The following is a 17,691-nucleotide window of genomic DNA, read 5'->3' on the forward strand; positions in this document are numbered from 1 at the left end:
TTTTGGTTGGATGAAAAGTCTCACTTGTTCATGAACAAATGTTATATAAACAGATCAAGAAGAGTATCTGTGGTCCTCAATGACTGCAGGAAAGATATATTTCATAAGACTGTAAAGAATCATTAATGAGCAACAATGCAAAAAGCTACAAAATATTCTAACTAGAGAATATGTTTAAAAGTGTTTAAGTTGCATTTTACACTTTAGAAACTAATGAGAATAACCACTAACATGAATAGTTCAACAATTTAAACAAACTTTAACAATAAAGTTTGTTCACAGTAAGAATGCTGTGAAAATTCCTGGCTTTTTGAATGAGGCATGAGAAAAAAATAATGCATCAATGAGAATTTTTCATTTATGGAGTAAAAGAATCCCTACTACAACCAGAACTGGGGGGTTGGTTTGTCCGGATTTTTGTTGTTGTCATTGTTTTAGTTTGGTTTTGTTGGAGTATTTCTGGAAAAACATAACCAAGTAACTACCCATCTGTATACTTGGCACCATTTTTCTCTCTCTTTCCCCGAGAGAATAAACCTGAGCGCTTTAAAATAGTTAAGTGTTTTTATTATTTAAAAAGAATACTGAAAAAGTGAATGAATCAACAGACAGACTTGAATAAAAGTACAGACTATATGTTGGCATTGGTTGGATACAAATGGGATATACATTGAATATATAGTAACGGCACACATCAGAATAATACTTAAAACTCCAATTTTGTACGTACATTACATTATGCGACTACATACTGCACACATTTCCTAAGTTTTATATTTGTTTATATGATTTATATATGGTTACTTTGTCTTGTGGAACTATCTTTCCTGCGACAGCCTGCCCTGCTCCGGGCCTGCAAGGTTTGGTGGCAGCTTCCCAGCTCCACCACTGATGAGGGACTGGATTCAGAGCCCGGATTTCCTGCCCAACTCAGGTACCTGCTTGTGGAGAAGCAGACTTTCCCTTCATAAATCGTAGCAAGGTTTGATTTCAGCAATCATTGCATGCATCCCCCAAACCCAGGTAAATCTATGGGAGTCGGCCTCTTCTCCCAGGCAAATAGCCATAGGATGAGAGGGCATGTGATAAATTGAGGCGAATAATTTGATTCAGCCTTTTTAAGGTCAATTAGAATTTTATTAATTACAGCAAGCAGTAGCAAGCAAAACAGCGCTGGGTGGGTAGGGGTCTCCAAACCGCCCCTCCTGCAGTGTCCCACACTGCAGTGCCCCACACCCCACTCCCTTATTCAGTTTCTTTTTATAGTTTCTTGGAGGTTTCTTCATTCGTGTCTTTTGCGATAGCGGTGTGCGTAGCTTGAGCATCTCTCTGCGTCGTTTCTGCGTTGTGTCGAGGCAGGTGATCGCTGATTTCACAATCGGCTTCGGACAGTGATGGGCGTACCTGGAGCACTCCTACGTTGTCTAGTCCGGTAGCCGTTGCCTGGTGGTCGCTGATTTCATAATCAGCTCCGGCCATCCCCCAACATCCTTAGCCTGTGTCTGCAAAAAAGCTACAAAAACCTCCCTATATGGTGATTAATCATACTTGTAATCTTGCGGTTTTGCAATATATCTATAGCCTTGCGGTTTGTAGCAGTTGCTACAAGCTAGTATAAGGCTAGTCCCTTATACTTTAATTTTTATTTTTCCTCCTTTAATATTCCAATTCTTTTGATGAACAAACAAGTTACCACAGTTTATCACAGGCACAGTCTTAAAATGCACCACAGCTGATTTATGTCTAACAGTGGGAAGAATATCTTCAGAGAAAAGGGGATTATGGGCTGCCCGGGAGGTGGTGGAGTCACCATCCCTGGAGGTGTTTAGGAAAGACTCCATGTCTTTCCTTAAACTCAGTGACATGGTCCAGTTGGCATGGTGGTGCTCGGTCACAGGTTGGACTCGATAATCCCAGAGGTCTTTTCCAGCCTAACTGATTCTGTGATTCTGTGTGTCAGCTTGCTTGTTCAGTTACACGCGTTCAGAGGGAGAAAGCGTATCCCAGCCTGGAATGATCTTGTCAACAGAAGAGTGACAAGTGTTTAAAAATCGCATTATTTGGAACGAAGCCCTCACTGTCCAGTGCCCGATACGGACCGTGTAGGGCACAGACCCTCGCCCAGTTCCTCATTCACGGAGCACAGTCCCCAAGGCGTCTCCGCCTCGCCGCAGCCGCCTCAGCTGCGGTGCTCGGGCCGAGCGCGGTGGGATCCCGTTGAATCCACCAGGAGCCACCGCATCCCCACGGCGCCACGGGGCGGGGAGGCGAACGCTGGAGCCGCCCGCTGGCGGCCGAGGGGAAGCGGCGGCACCTCGAGAGGGGCGCCGGCTCCGCCCCGTGGGCCGGGGGGCGTGGGGCTGCTCTCGGCCGCGGCGGCGAGGACGGCGGCAGCGGCAGCGGCAGCGGCGGGGTCCGCGTTGGCCGCTGGCGGGGACCCAGTGCTGCCCCGCCGCGCCCGCCCGCCCCATCGCACGCTGTTGTCATGGAGGAGTCAAGATGGCGGCGCTGGCCTACACCGGGGGCAAGCGAGAGATCAACTACTACTTCAGCGTGAGGAGCGCCAAGGCGCTGGCGCTGGGCGCCGTCCTGCTCCTCACCGCCTGCCACGCCGCCTCCCGCCGCTACCGAGGTGAGCGGGCGGCCGCGGGCGCTCCGCGGGGGGCCGCTGCTGCCGGGCAGGGAAGGCGGAGCCCCGGCGGAGCTCGGGAACCGCGGCCGTGTAGGGCGGGCGGAGGGACCCTCCGCCCGGGGCAGCCGTGGCGTGGCGGGTCGCTGACTGCCGAGGGACGCGACCCTGGGGGACAGCGGGGACGCGGTCCGCGGGGCCCTGCGGGCCCGGCCTGGGGGTCGCCGCAGGCCCCGCCGGTCGGGCGAGGCCCCGCGGAGTGAGGGGGGCGAGCGAGGCTGGCGGGGCTGTGGCTATGCGGTGTTTGCACTGAGAGCTCGCCGCAGCTCCGGGGGCCCGGCCTGCGGCAGGTGAAGCTGCAGGGGTAGAGGGTGACTTCTTCCCTGTCACTTGTTTCCGTACGGCATGATTAATGGCTCATTACCTGGCAATTAGTGGTTAAAGTCTTAATTGGTACGAGATCTGGTATATATTGTTTCACTCGTTGAACTATCGCCTCAAACATAACGAAACCGGCCGCTTTGGTGGATGAAGCGCAGTAAAGAGCTGTTTGGCTTCACGTGTTGTGGGTGGCCGTGGACAAGCTCCGGGCACCGAGCGAGCTTGTGTCGCTGTGACCGTGACCGGCTGTGCACGGGCGCACCTCGGTTACGGAGCGCTGGGAGCTCTGCTCGTTCCTCCTCGCTAGGGTTGTTTTGGCCCTGAAGCAGAGAAACTTGGCATGATCCCTAAATGCAAATGCAGTCGCTGAAGGATATATTTACTTGTTTCTGTGTCACGCTGAAAAATGTGGTATGTTTTTGTGGGTAAATGAAAAAGTTGATCTGTAGGGAGATGACCGCGGCTCTGTTTGTTGGAGCACAACTGGTGTCTGTTCTAACACTTGGCTGGCAGCATTAAGCACTCAAGGCTGATCGAGGCAATTCATTGTGGAAATGGAAAAAGGGGTAGAGATCTTTATGTTTAAATTCCCTCTAGCTGGCATGTCGGTAAGTCAGATAAACTGACTAGTATTAAATTGGAAGACTTGGAAGCATTTACTGAATTCTAGAGTAGATCAAGCATGACGTAATTGAACTTGCCTGCTGTGCAGTGTTCCTTAAGGCACAAAAGAGTCACAAAACTAGACAGAAGGAGGGTGGCAAATTTTTAAAGAGGGATTGCAAGACTAAGCAAATGGGGACTGACATATCAAGCAGGTTACAAGGAAAATAAAATATGCATAATTTCAGTATATTCTGTGAGAGTTAATGAGGGGGGTGAGTCTCAGATTGCAAAATGGTGATAATCTGCTGGCCTTTATGTAAATTGATATAGCCAGTATGAATTGTTACAAACCTTTCAAGTTTTTTCACCTAAGGCTTTTAGTTTCTTGAAGCAATTAAAGAGTAAGAGAAAGGTTTTCCCGTAAGTGTTTTAAAGGCAGGAGGACATGGAGTCATAGTGAAAACAGACTTACCAGTTTGGACTTCTGTGAACATAAAATATTCAAAAGAGAAGTTTAGAAAAGGAAGGTGGGAAAATTACAGCAGATGAATATTTAGGATACATAAAAGCAGAGGTGCTTTAATTGAAGAGATCATTCTGCAAACCTGTATTGATATCAAACAGTTGAAATTCAGCAAATGCCACAATACTTTTGACAAGTAAAGAAAAAAACAGAGGTTTTCACTGATAGTGCGCAGCTAAAGCTCACTGGCACCTCACTTATTCTCAGTGGTGTTGGTCACCCACTCTTAGTAGTGGTGTAATAGAACTTGGAAAGTGTGTACAAAAGAGCAACATAAATGGCAAAAGAATAAAACAGCTTCTATATGAGAAATAATGTACTAAAATTCTGTAGCCTGGACAGAAACCTAGTAACTTCTTAATGTTCTGAGATGTTAGGAATTATTGAGGGAAAGTAAATTGATTCTTACTGTGCCATAACACAAAAAGTATCAACTGACAAATGAAATTAGGTAATACATTTTAAATGATCACAAGGAAGCACTTTCTTTTACATATAAGACATTTTACACCAAGATTTTTATATCAAAATATCCCAAAAAGGCTTATCCTGATTTCCAGAGGGTTTATGATGTAGGGCTGCAAACAGGTTCAAAGTTGCCAGGTTGTGAAAGCCAGGCTGTGTCACGTAAGTGATTGCTGTGTTTGTTGTGCTTTTATACTTCCCCTTTTATACTTTCCTGTCTGATTGTCATTGCATGTAAAGGTTTTAGCTAATTTTGGCCACAGCCATGCAAGTACATATTATAGATAGGAGCAGCCCAGTGTATTTCCAGTCCAACTTGCCTGTATAAAATTTACTTGTTTGAAAAAATGAACTGAGGTTGTGGAAGGTCACATTTATGTTCAGGAAGACTGTTGTATTTAGGGGTTACCTACATTTTTTACAAAATGTGAATAAAGAGAAGGTACTGTCTGTCTTTAATTTGGGAAGAGTTAAGTGGGTTGAATGTTTACATACTATCCAGTGAAGTTAATGCTTTGTGGTTTTCAGTTGTTATATTTCAAAGGTACAGTCCTAATCCTTTCTGGAAATAAGAATTTATTTAAAATTTTGCATTCTTAAAATCAACAGTATTAGACTCTGTTTAAAACCACATTTTTTTACTTTGAATAATAGAGAACAATTGAATTTCCAGCTCTTTGAGAGTATGTATTTTAGAGAAAGCTTTGTGAAATGTAGTCTGCTCTGGTGCTGAATGAAGACACTGAGATTTCACCATTTCTATTGAATAACCATGATTTTGAGGAATGATAAATTAGAATAATGAACATTAAAAAATCAGAAAAATTATACACTTTGTATAACTATAATGTATGTCTAATTGAGCATAAAAGTTAATGTGTTGGAAGGATAATTTACACAAAGAAAGAGTTTAAAAAGAATGGTCTGTTTTGTGTATACAATGGCACTTGGAATTCTTTTTCTTGGGTTTTGGGTTGGGTTTTTTGGTTGGGTTTTTTGTTGTTTGTTTGTTTGTTTTTTTATTTTAAGATCTCATTGATGGTTAAGAAGAAGTTGTGGTGTATTCAAATGAGAATAGTTCTTTGGCTGCTATTTCACCTGCTAAATCCAGAGTTGAGCTTTTCTGGAGGCACTGTCTGGTTTGTAACCTCCTCTTTACTTTCTTGGCTGCTGTTTCAGTTTTGTTTTATTCCCCTGCTTCATCTTCTCCCCTTATTTTCTACAACTGTGTTTAAAGGAAGATATCAAACTTCAGTAATAGCCTGAATGAGTTTCAGGAACTTTCTAATATTGCTCAGGGCAGTAGTAAGATAATCAGTACCTGGAGCTGGGAAAGAAGGCATAACGTCTTGACATGCAATGTTGTCTCTATGTTTGAAATGTATACAGTGTGTGATGTTGGGAATGTTACTTCACTGAAGGTACTGTAGGATGAAGGGTTGATCTATTTATGGGCAGTTATTATGGAGGGAGTGCCATGGAGTACAGAAGTCATTACCTCTATGTAAGGACATCCTCCAGCCTTGAAAACTTTATTGAGAAAGAAGTGATAGTGGTCTACAAATCATGACAGACATAAGTCCAAACTGCCTTGTCCCATTGAAGAGCCAGGGAGTGCCCCAAGTAAATCTAGTAGAAACCGTATTTCAGATAAAGGCAGATGATTCTTCAAGCATCAGGTCTGGATATAGGAAACTCCAGAAGGATTCTGTGTGTGCGAAGAACTTGAAGACTGCATGTCTATTGCAGTAAATCCTTGGAATGAACATAGTTGGGAGAATATTAGGTAAGAATATAATGTTTATTTGCCCTCTGCTTATTTATCTCTCAGCATCTGCTTTTTGCCCCTATTGAAGATGGAATACTAGGCTAGACTGACCACTGGTCTGACCATGAATAACTGTCCTGATTTTCTTACACATCTTTCTCAGCAAGTTAATGGATGTCAGAGCGAGTCTGATTAGTGGTGGATATTATTTTACGAAGTTCACTCTTACAATCATTTTCATACATTTCCTAGTTGTTATCATCTGCAAAGTGGGGGACTTCATATCAGGAATAACTCTAAACCACCTCGTTATCAAATTCATGTTGCTTTTGATTAGGTAGATTTTTTATTATTCCTGACAGTTTCGTTTTTTATGCAATTTACTTGAAATTATAGTTTGCATGAGTTTGCAAGTTTGAGAATCAGAGAAATTGTGTTGCTTGTAAACCAAGGTGTGAATTGAATTTAGTAAAGTGAAGGTTTCGCAGAAAGTATTAGGTAGGGGCAGTGGTACATTGTTTCTGCCCAAGCCAGAACAAGTCCCTACCATTTCATTCACAACCATTTCCCTGTTTGTCTGTGCTCAGAAATGCCAAGTATGACAAAAATGTTGGAGAGCAACTTCTCTTGCAGTGAATGGGTTCAGTTGTGTTCAGTTATAAAGCCGCAGAATCTGACATGGAGTTGGGAAGATAACAGTCACTGATAACATAACTGAGATATTTGAAATTTAACAAGACCTGGAACATCAGCACTTGTAAAGTGATTAATCTTAATTAGCATAAAGCTTATTGACTGGATTGAATAAAAAAAGATAAGTGTAATTCAGAATGATCAGTGAATTGATATGTAAATGTATGGGTTTTGTTTTTTTTGTTTTTTTTTTTGTGTATTAACCCATATCACCTGTTCTAAGGTGACCACATGACCCTATGTCTTAAACAGGGAGATGTAACAGACTGTCTTGCAAACCTTGTTATGAGTTTTGTGTTCTATACAAGATGTTGTACATGGTGATTCTGTGTAGATTACTTTATTCAACAGTTGTATTCTTTAATTTCATATTAGTGTATTTGGGTTAGTAGATAGAGTGGATTGGCGTCTCTTAAAGGAAATGCCATTCTAAGTCACAACATCTTTCTGACAGCAGAAGTGGGATCACTAACATTTTGTGGATGGGGTGGGATTTACTCAACAGTATTGTGTAATGAGCGAGAAGGCAACTTGCAGGAACTTGTGCAAGATGTATTTACAAACAGTTAAATTTGTTTAGTGCTGTTGATTATTTCAATTTCTGTTTTTCAGGTATCAAATTATTTTTTATAATAGCAACAGAGCTCTGTTTTACATTTCATGTGTCTGAATTCTAATCTTAATATAATATTTCAAAGGTGGTGATACATGTGAGTATCTTCTGTCCAGTGGGAGATTTCTTGGAGAAAAAGTATGGCAACCTCACAGTTGTATGATGCATAAGTATAAAAATAGGTAAGGAAACTCATGTCTTCTGTTCATCTGGAAAGGAGTCATTGTTTGACTGCAGCTGTAGTAGTTGCTGTAGTTGTAGTAATAGTGTCATCTATTGTTCACTTTATATCTGATTCTCTAGGCTTTCAAAAATATACAACATTTTTGAGAAAGAAGTCTTTTCCAAGTACTGTATCTGTATGTCTACAGTGTTTACCATAGTTGTATTTCTGTATAAAAATACAAATAAATGTTGTATTTATATAACAACATTGTTATATATATATAAATGTATATAAATGATGGAGGTACTGGCACAAGTTATGGAGAACCACATGGGGCTGCATGTGTCACTCTCAGATTGCTGACCTTACGTGTCAAATTGCAAGTAGAAATATCCCAAATAAAATTACCTATCACTTTTTTCACTTCCTAGTAAGAGACCTCTTTTTTTTAGAGTTATGCTGTATATTAACATTTTGAAACAACTGTATTTGTAGCACACATAATAGGAAAACCTGCTTAGTTGTTTCCCTGATACATTAGCAGGAGAGTTCATTTTCAATTCTATGTAAATTGCAATAAACTGTTTATTAATTCAGCATGTTTCAAAAAAATAATCATGCCTTAGAGCTAGATATAATGTTTAGAATTATCTATATAGCTCTGTAGATTTTGAGAATACTTCTTTCTAAGGTACGTATTTTCTGTAATGTTGCTGTTTTGTTTTACAGTGAAGCAAAAAATTGCCTCATAGACAAACATGTTGTGTTTATAGGAGATTCTAGAATTCGACAGCTGTTCTATTCATTCATAAAACTGATAAATCCTCAAGTCAAAGAAGAGGGAATTAAGGTGAGATAGCTTGTTTTGGTGATTGATTTTTTTGTTTCTTTCTTCCCAATTTACCTCATAAATCTTGTCTGAACTTCAAAAAAGCAAATTATATATTGCTGACCTAGCCAAATGAAAGGAAATGCACAGAAAGGTCTTTTGAAGAAGAACAAGATTAGACCAAAATAATTGTTTGGGTACACATGAGATAATTACGATCTGAGAAGAGAACTGGAAGCTCAAGAGAATGCTTGCAGCAGCCTGGGAATAAATTAATGAAAGTGACTTGTCTCATAGCAATTTATGCTTTGTGTTTGGTTTCTTGATGAGAAAATTATTGCACCTTTGTGTGTTTTTAAATAGTAGTAATTCATGCCTTCTAATTTGTCATTTAAAATGTCAGTTAAATTGCTGATCTTATCTGTTAATAAAAATCCTTGGGGCAATGTCAGATTTCCAGGTCTAACTTGAAGCTTAAACTAAAAATATCTTCAAGTCTTATCTTCTTTTTGATCCCTGATGAAGAGCTGTCTGAATTTTATAATGTGAAGTATGTAAACTGCAGCCAGGTGGAAGGAGGAAGAAAGGATTTAGGTGTATCGTTTGTTGAACAGAATGCTGATTTCTTTTTCTATATGATACTTCTTGGCACATGTCTTCATAGATATATGTACATACGTGATGGAAAGGACACCTTTCAACAGTACATCAGATTTGTCAATTATTTAGTAATTCTGACACTTAGAAGTGCAAGCTGGCAGCTTGTCCAGCATGCAGCATGCAATCACTTCCACCTGTCAAAACAAGATGTTTGATTGATCTAAGAACTCTGGTTTTCCTAGTCCATTGGTTAGGTCACTCATGCTGCCCAAAAGTAATGGTGTGATGATAGAGTGCTGTAATGGATTTTGAGTGGAGAGTATTTTTTGTCAAGTGTTATTGAAATCAAGATCTCAGTTTGAAAAAGAGACGTACACTTGTTCTTATGGACATAGTACCAAAATTAATACTATATTTTATAATTTTGAAGGAGTATTGTGTATGCATATCTGACTCCTTCCTTTCTGGTTTCTTACAATTTTCGCTCAGAAAATGTAATAATGCATTCTGAATTTTATTTCTGCCTGAGATTATTTTCTTTTATTCTTTAATTAAAACTGTGTTGGTTGTTTTGTGTAAAGGAGATGTGCAGATGAAAAGGCTGGAAAAAGGCAGTATAAGAAAAGAAAGAGGAAAAGTCATACTTTTTTCTTATGTTGGGAGGCTAAATTTAGGAAAACATTTGATACCTTTGTAACAGAATGAGCAGAAAGCATTTCAGACTTTGTTGGCTAGATTGCTTCCAGGAAAAATAACAGTTTCTTTTAGTAGCTTGTTTTATCAAGAAAGCAACATAAATATTTTGCATGAGTATGCTGACAAGTTTATACAAGAAAAATCCTTTCCACTGAAGATAAATATTGCAAGTTAGCATAGGTATGTAAATATTTTGTTTTCATTCTGAAAGTTTTTCTTACTTTGTTTTTATTGTTTTGGGGTTTTTGACAGCATGGAAATATACCATTTGAAGATAAATCTGCTTCAATTAAAGTGGTAAGTTTTTATCTAGTGTTAAATTGCAAACCATAACCATGTTATTATTTCATACAATATAACTGAAAATGCTGTCAGAGCTGAAAAGTAAAAAGAAGGTTAAGACAATTGACATTCTTTATAAATATTTCATAGTTGTTTCACAGTGCATCTTAACATACTTAACATGTATTTTAAGAGAATTTGGCACGGAGTACTTGTGTTGTGGCTTAGTTTTGGGCATAAGCTCTGGAACTGTGTATAATTTTTGTCAGATCTTACAATTTGGCCTTTCCAAGCATACCCTTTGCCAAGAAGTTTACTCTTTTCATGCTGTAAAAATATATATCCGAGTCTCTTTGGATTGGTAATTTTTAATTGCCATTGAGTTTTCTATGCTATTCCAACAAATATTCCTTCCACTGTTTTTGCATGGAGAAATAAGCACAGTGGTGATTATAATGTGGATATTTTAAAAAAGAAAGTACTTGAGTCTAGTTTTTCTGAAGGACTCTGTTCTCCTCTGCCCTGGCAATGGAGATGCTGTCCTCAACAGTTTTCTTTGCTTCCCATGACAGCTGTCAGCAGTGCTGGCATTGTGCTAGTCATGTATTTGTTTATGCCCTGAAGAAAACTCATTCTCTATTCACCAAAACCAAAGCAGCAGTGTGTTTGCCGAGTTGTCTGAATGTGGGTTTTCAGTACTTGTTTGTGTACTTGGTTAAGATTTAGGGTACAGAATAACATTTTAGGGTGGTAAACCCATAGCAGTTTAAGCATGTGCTGACCTACTCTTTTGGCCCTCACAGTATGTTCCCGTGTTTGTGCTGTAACTAGCACAGGTAAGCTGTGGAGTGGGTTGTTTCAGGAGTCAGTTCAGCCAAAAAGTTACTTTGTAGGATTCCTTTTCAGTCATGTCTGATGTGGTTCATCCTATGGTTATCTGAATGCTGGAAAAGATGGGACAGAACACAAGGAAGGAGGAAGGGACTGATGCAGTGTGATTTACATTGGGCCAGCCTGACAGAGTCATATCTTCAAAACTCCTTAACCACCAAGATTTGAGATGGCAGGTCTGGGCTTTTGGGAGATGTCTGATAGTTAATATATTCCCAGTCTGCTGCTTCCTTGTTTTGATGCAGTGTTGCTCTTTGACATGATTGGCATGGTAGCTGAATTTCCATATTCAGACTGGCTGTGACCCAGTAATCCAAATGTGGAAAATACTTGACCATCAAAAGAGAAGATTACTGGGAACAAGTGGAGAGTTTAATTTTGCCCTTTCTACTCATCACAGTAACTCTTCTGTCCTTCAGCCACTCTAGAGGACGGCATGATTGCTCACAGGTTCCACAGCCAAATAACGAATTGACAGTATTCAAGTGAACTACCAAAATGTAACAATCCAGAGAGGGGAAGACAGAGATTTCCTCTCTGCTGATAGTGTTTCAGCATTCTGTTACAAAGTTTCTTCACAACAGTTTCTGCATGTGTAGTCCCTGCCATTTCCCTTCAACATGCATTTCTATACTATTCAATAGTGCTGTCCTGAGGAGTAACTAAAGCTAGGAAGTAATGGCTTTCCCTGGGAGACATAAAAGCACTAGTCTAGACTGTCCTTCTAGATGAAAGCTGAACACTGCTCCAGCCATCTAAAAGAATTGTTAGGTTTTGATTTTGTTTGAAAATTATTATTTCATGCTATCAATTATTTTAAGCTTTGAAACAAAGAAAATCTGCTAGTAAGGATGTGGAAAACTGAGCAAAAAGCAAGTTCTAATAAATTATAGATGTGACCTTATGTGGATTTTTCCCTGATTGCAGTAGAAACCCAAGGCAGACATTAAAAAAATACCTTCTTGGTGAAATTCCAATTCCTGAACTACAAATAAAAATTTGTTGTTTATGAGGGAATTTTTTTGTGGATTTGTTGGTTTCTTCTCTTTTTTTTTTTTTTTTTTTTGCTTTCTGTTTTCCATGTTGGAGTAAGGTATCAGGCTGTTCATGCTAACTATAAGGAAATCACACTCTGAGCCAAATGTTTTTCCTTTACAGTTGAATTGATGGTAATTAGTTTGGTTTTTTGCATTTTTTGGTTTTAGTCTACTGATTGTCTTTTAAGCTTGCAGAGTAACTCTGCCTTTTACTTACAGGATTTTCTGTGGTACCCAGAAGTTAATGGCTCTATGAGGCAACGTATCAAATCTTGGACTGAGGTTTGTTTTAAGAGATCTGTAATTTGACTTTAGAGTGGTGAAAAGGGGATGTTTACTGCTGTACATGTTTCTGGGTATCTCCTGGTCTTCCAAGGATGGTATCACTTGGACCTTATAAACGCCTAAGCCTAAGCAAACTAGAAAAACCCTACTTCATAGGAGTAGGTTAATTAATCCGATTAAGAGCTAAAAGAATTTCAGTCTGGTTTGGCATTTTACTTCCTCTGTGGCTGCAATGACTCCACTTTAATGTGAACAAATAGTTTAATCCTTATGGGTCCATTCCAATTTGAGATATACTATGATTCTATGATTTTGTATATATGTTAATTTGAGCGTTTCAGAGTGAAGGGCAAAGGTAATTTGCAAAGTCAAGAATTCTTTGATTTTACTTGTTTTCAGTATCTCCATCAATTAGCATACTAATTAATTAATGTGTTTCAGTTATGGTGCAGGCTGTCATGTTATTCTGTGCATAACTCTGACAACAAGTAATACATTTACAGATTGCCAACTAATTTTTTCTTGTTTCTTCCTTTGTTGACTTTTTAATAGCCTGGAGTTATTTAGTAGTAGCTCACAGTGATTATTCTGCTATCCTGTTGATCATTCTTGCACAACACTTTCCATCAGGATAGCTGAAGTTATCATTTGGTTTTCTTTTTCTGTGGTTTCTACAAAAATTGAGAGCTGCTGGTTTTCTTTGCTGTGCTGGGATAAAACTGGTACTGAGGACTATTTGTTTTCTTGTTTGAGTACACTGGCCCTTGTCCTTGTCCTACACAGAGCTGTCACACACCTCTGGGGTGACAATGGTCAGTGCAGTAGCTCTAACGGATGTTTGACAATGCTGAGACTGAAATAAAAAATTCAATAGTGTGATCTACAGTTTACTTGACCTTAGAAGAAGATGTTTAAATAGTATTTAAAGAGATCTTATGCTGCTAAATTGATCAGGATTATAGGTGCTTTTTGATACTTCATGCTTTTGTAGATTCTATTATGTGAAAATTCGGGTATCTTGCATATATCAGGCGTATGCTCTCTGCGTGTATCTGCAGTCTACTCTTTTGTAGCCATTAGCTGATGGGCAGGTGAGTCACAGTTAATGAAGATATGAGTCTTAATAATAATTTAAGAATATTTTAAAACTAATTCCTTTTTTTTTGTTTGTTTCTTAGGGTTCTGTGGCAAAACCTCATATAATTGTAGTAGGAGCTGCCACGGTAAGTTATACATATATAAGGGATTTTAGTGAAGAAGGAAGTTCTTGTAGGATAACTTCAATGTTCTCAAGTTGGTTACATGATCAAGTTGTTAAACACAATTTAGAGTAAAATATCTATTCTCAGTGAATTTGCTGTTATAAAAAGTTTTAAAATATCAGGTATGCTTTATTATACCTGTGTAATGTACAGAACTTGTTTTTTGTCAGCAATACTGGTTAATAAGCATTAATTTGCTTTAACCTAGCTAATAAAGTGGATTTAGTTAAAATCAGATTATTAATTTTAAAAGTTAAATCAAGTATTTGCATACTAACTGAAGTGTATTTTTAATACACCTTTTTCAGTCACAAAATTCTACTTTTGAACATGGCCCAATTTGGGATGGTCTCTTTCACCACACATCTCTTTTATATACATATATATGTATATATATGGGTAAAAATCATAATTTTACATGGCTAATTCAACAACTAAAGTGGTTGGAGTTCTGGAATCTTGTTGTACTGGAAGATACCACCACTGATCTGCATTGCAGCATCACAGAAAACAGGGCTGCCAAGTACCAGAAGAGGTGTCCTAACCCATCAGTTTACCACCAGGCAGGACATTTCTACCTGTGTTGCACTTGGCAAGAGTCAACCAATTCTTTAAAACTTCCAGGGATGGAATTCAGCAGGCCCCCTTAATTAGTCTGCTCTAATAACAACATCAAATCAAACAAATTATCATCTCATTATTTCCACATTTAATGTCCCTTACTTCCAAATATTTGGGAATTGGAATTTGGAAAGAATTAGCTATTTTATTTTCATAGGAGCTGAAATGTAAAGGGGGGGAAATGTGTTGCGTTTAAAACAAAGTCCTTCAAACACAGTTTGTTTTAGGGACAGTTGAGGCACTTCACCAACTGGAAACTTGTGGCTATGCCCATCTAAGGATGAACTCCCTCAGTTTTAAGAGGAGGTCATGTCTGTATGTAGCGCTCCACACATTTCCTGAGGTGTCAAAAATTCTCCTTTTCCTTTAGGTGAACCCTTAAGTTCCCTTCCTCTGTAGGATCCACATAAATATTTGGGGTTCAGGAATTGTAGTAAGCCTAGAATATAGTTTCTCAGTCTGAGACTGTAGCATTTATTACTAGGATGAGTCATTGTATTCCATATAGAAAATGCCATTATATATGGATAATGTTCTGGCATGCAGAAGGTCAGGTCGCAAAACTACAGTACACTTAGCTAAATAATTCCCTTTACTCGTATGTATTATATTAGCCATAACTTGTTGCCTTTTGTGGACAGCAGGAGATAGAAATTAACAATATGCAGGGGAGGCTCTGCTGTTTTTAACACTAGTATATTTATATAAAACATTTAATATGATTATCTAGGGTTGAACAAAGATAAACATCCTCTATTTTAAAGGACTTCCAAAAAAAATAAAAGCTTCAAAAATCAGACATATCAGCAACCTCACCATAACTAACACTGGTGTGGTAACCTGCCACTAGATTAAACTGTTAAGTGCTCTTGGACTTGCTTGCATTTTGAAATTTACCTATATATCTTTTAACTTAGCTCTTGGGTTGGTCATGCTATTTTGGCCTGGACATGTCTGTCTTAAGATGTCAACTACATAACAGTTTATAAATAGAAGTAAAGTCTTATACGCTGGAGGAGCTCCAGCTCATACAAAAGCCAGTTGCTTGCTTTTTTTGGGAAAAGAAGCTTCTCTGAGAATGTCACTACCATGCTCTGCTTCTTAGTTCCTGACTTCATGTTGTATGGAACATACTGCTTTAACTGTGTGTTAAATACTGTTGGTGTTTCAAATTAAGTATTTAGCTACTGGGAGAAACTGCTTGTTTTTTTCCAGTGTGAGTTCTCAGAGCAGCTGTATGTTATTTGGTTTCATGAAGTATTAATTTATATTGAATAATATTTTCAGGAATTGCATTAATCAGTGGACTTGTCTTACGATGAAATTTTTATGTGGCTATTTAGAGATAAATAGAGCTTGCTACATTTAGGCTGATTGTTATGGTTTTGCTTTTTTTAGTTTTTACTAAGTCCATTGAGATACAGTAACACTTTAAAAAAAAGCTGCCTCAATTTTTCATACAGTGTGGGAAATAATTTTCAAAAGTTAGGAGGAATTCTTGAGTGGCTATAGCATTCTCCCAGGGATTTCCTACAGAAGATTAAACCAGAAATTAAAATGGCTCTTGTTTGTTTTTTTTGTTTTTTTTTTTTTCCCCTTTGTGCATATCTGCAAAACAGATGGACATATGGGAACTTGATGCCACCATCATGTTTTGTTTGCATACATCTCTTGCTGTAGTCAGTCTAGAGGGGAATTGATTGAACTGGCTAAAATTTTTCAATAGCAAGACTGGCTTTGCTACTTCATTGCTGGGTAAAGCCAGGAAACTTTGAATTAAAATATCTTGTGTCATTTAATTTATGAAAAGTCAAATGTACACATAAGTTGAATGTTAAATACTCTTTATTTGGATTATGTGATTGAATGTAATTGTCTGTCTGGACAGCTGCTTGGTCCAAAAGAATTTTTTTAGCACTTTTGAATAGAAAACTGAAAAAATCTAGCTATATAGAAATAATAAAAAATAGCTACTAATGAAGCAAGTGAATACATTAATTAAGGGTCCTCAGACATACATGTTCTGAATTTATTTCTTTTTTTCTCCAGTGGTCTATCAAGATTCACAATGGCAGCAACGAAGCCCTTGCACAATATAAAATCAATATCACTTCAATTGCACCGCTTTTGGAAAAATTAGCAATAAGTAGTGATGTTTACTGGGTCTTACAAGGTAAAGTAATGAACAGTATGTAACAATTTTTAACCTCACTATCTGTCGAATCATTATGTTGTAGGATATTGAAAACTTAATCCATACTGTTTACTTGCAGATTGAAAAAGGTGTTGGTTGAGCTTCAGTCTCTCCTTTCTTGCAATCGTAACTAAGCTGATACCTAAATAGCTGCTGCTACTGATAAAGATTTCAAAGCTCTAGCAGGAAAAACTTCTGCCTTATGAACTCTTAATTCTTTGTTAGCTTACTCTCAGACTCAACATGGCAAGTCTGTTCTCCCTGTGCTGTGCTCCATACATACTTTCTGGGAGTCAAGAACGCAGGTGCATGCAACAGCAGTATTCCTGTAGTTTTGTTCAATTGAATTTTGAGATTATACTGATAGTAGAAGAGGTTGAACAAGTGTATCCTCTGTGTGTGTCTAGAATGAATCAATACACTCTTGAAAATATGGAGAATTTAAGTCTCTAAAATGAAACTTGTTTCTCTACACTGTGATGAGAAATCATGGCTCACAATGAGTTATTGAGATTTTTATTATATCACCAAGCTTAGATTGTTTTGCTTTTCTTCAATAAAACTAAAATATTTCCCTGAAACTGAACAGTGAGCTCATAGGTAGAATGTTCTCCTGGACATAACAGGACATAACATTTTCAATTGTCATCACCTTAGTTAGAAACATAGGCGGATTTTGAGCCCTGTTAGCAATATACCCAGCTGTACTCTTACTGTCACATCCAAGTTCCTATCAAAGATGGTTCTAGAGGTAAATCTGAATCAAGAAATTAGTCTCCCATTCCTTTCAAAACCATATTTATTTATACCAGAAGCAGTTAGCTGTCAGACTTGTCCCACCATGGTGCTGCTAAGGACCTAGTCCATTTACATAATCTCTGAGTTCTTTAATGGCCCAAGTGGGAGGATAAGCAGTCTGTACAGAGTTGTCAAGACATTGATTATCCAAACATAGACATGAGGTACCTAAAGTAAATCAATCTGCATCTCACAGAGTGTGTCACAGCAGGAGCTTTTCACAGGAACTTAAAGACCTCTGGTTGACCTTTTGATCTAGAACCCCATATCACTTTCTTTTAAGCTTTACATAGTTTCTGAAGCCTGTAGGCAAATAAGTTGATTTTTTTTTCTGTAAAACTGAGATTCTGCC

At 38.5% G+C, this 17,691-nt stretch overlaps 1 protein-coding gene across 5 annotated transcripts in view; it reads left to right on the forward strand.

Moving 5' to 3' along the window:
* The first annotated feature begins 1,495 nt into the window (after positions 1-1,495).
* Positions 1,496-17,691, forward strand: part of CASD1 (CAS1 domain containing 1) — a 29,818-nt gene continuing 13,622 nt past the window's right edge. For 2 of the 5 annotated variants that reach the window (XR_008440688.1, XM_053999411.1), the window contains exons 1-7: positions 2,414-2,632; positions 7,764-7,860; positions 8,574-8,694; positions 10,222-10,266; positions 12,399-12,461; positions 13,643-13,687; positions 16,397-16,520. Coding sequence is in view for 4 of the 5 variants with exons in the window: in XM_053999411.1 (XP_053855386.1) it covers positions 2,500-2,632; positions 7,764-7,860; positions 8,574-8,694; positions 10,222-10,266; positions 12,399-12,461; positions 13,643-13,687; positions 16,397-16,520 (628 nt within the window). In the remaining variant the exon portion in view is untranslated. Of the gene's footprint in view, positions 1,535-2,413; positions 2,633-2,670; positions 3,422-5,699; positions 6,391-7,763; positions 7,861-8,573; positions 8,695-10,221; positions 10,267-12,398; positions 12,462-13,642; positions 13,688-16,396; positions 16,521-17,691 lie in introns of those variants that run through there. The other 3 variants (XM_053999692.1, XM_053999606.1, XM_053999535.1) reach the window with 3 other exon arrangements.

Source organism: Vidua macroura, chromosome 1 (assembly GCF_024509145.1).
Source record: "Vidua macroura isolate BioBank_ID:100142 chromosome 1, ASM2450914v1, whole genome shotgun sequence".
Lineage (NCBI taxonomy): Eukaryota > Metazoa > Chordata > Aves > Passeriformes > Viduidae > Vidua > Vidua macroura.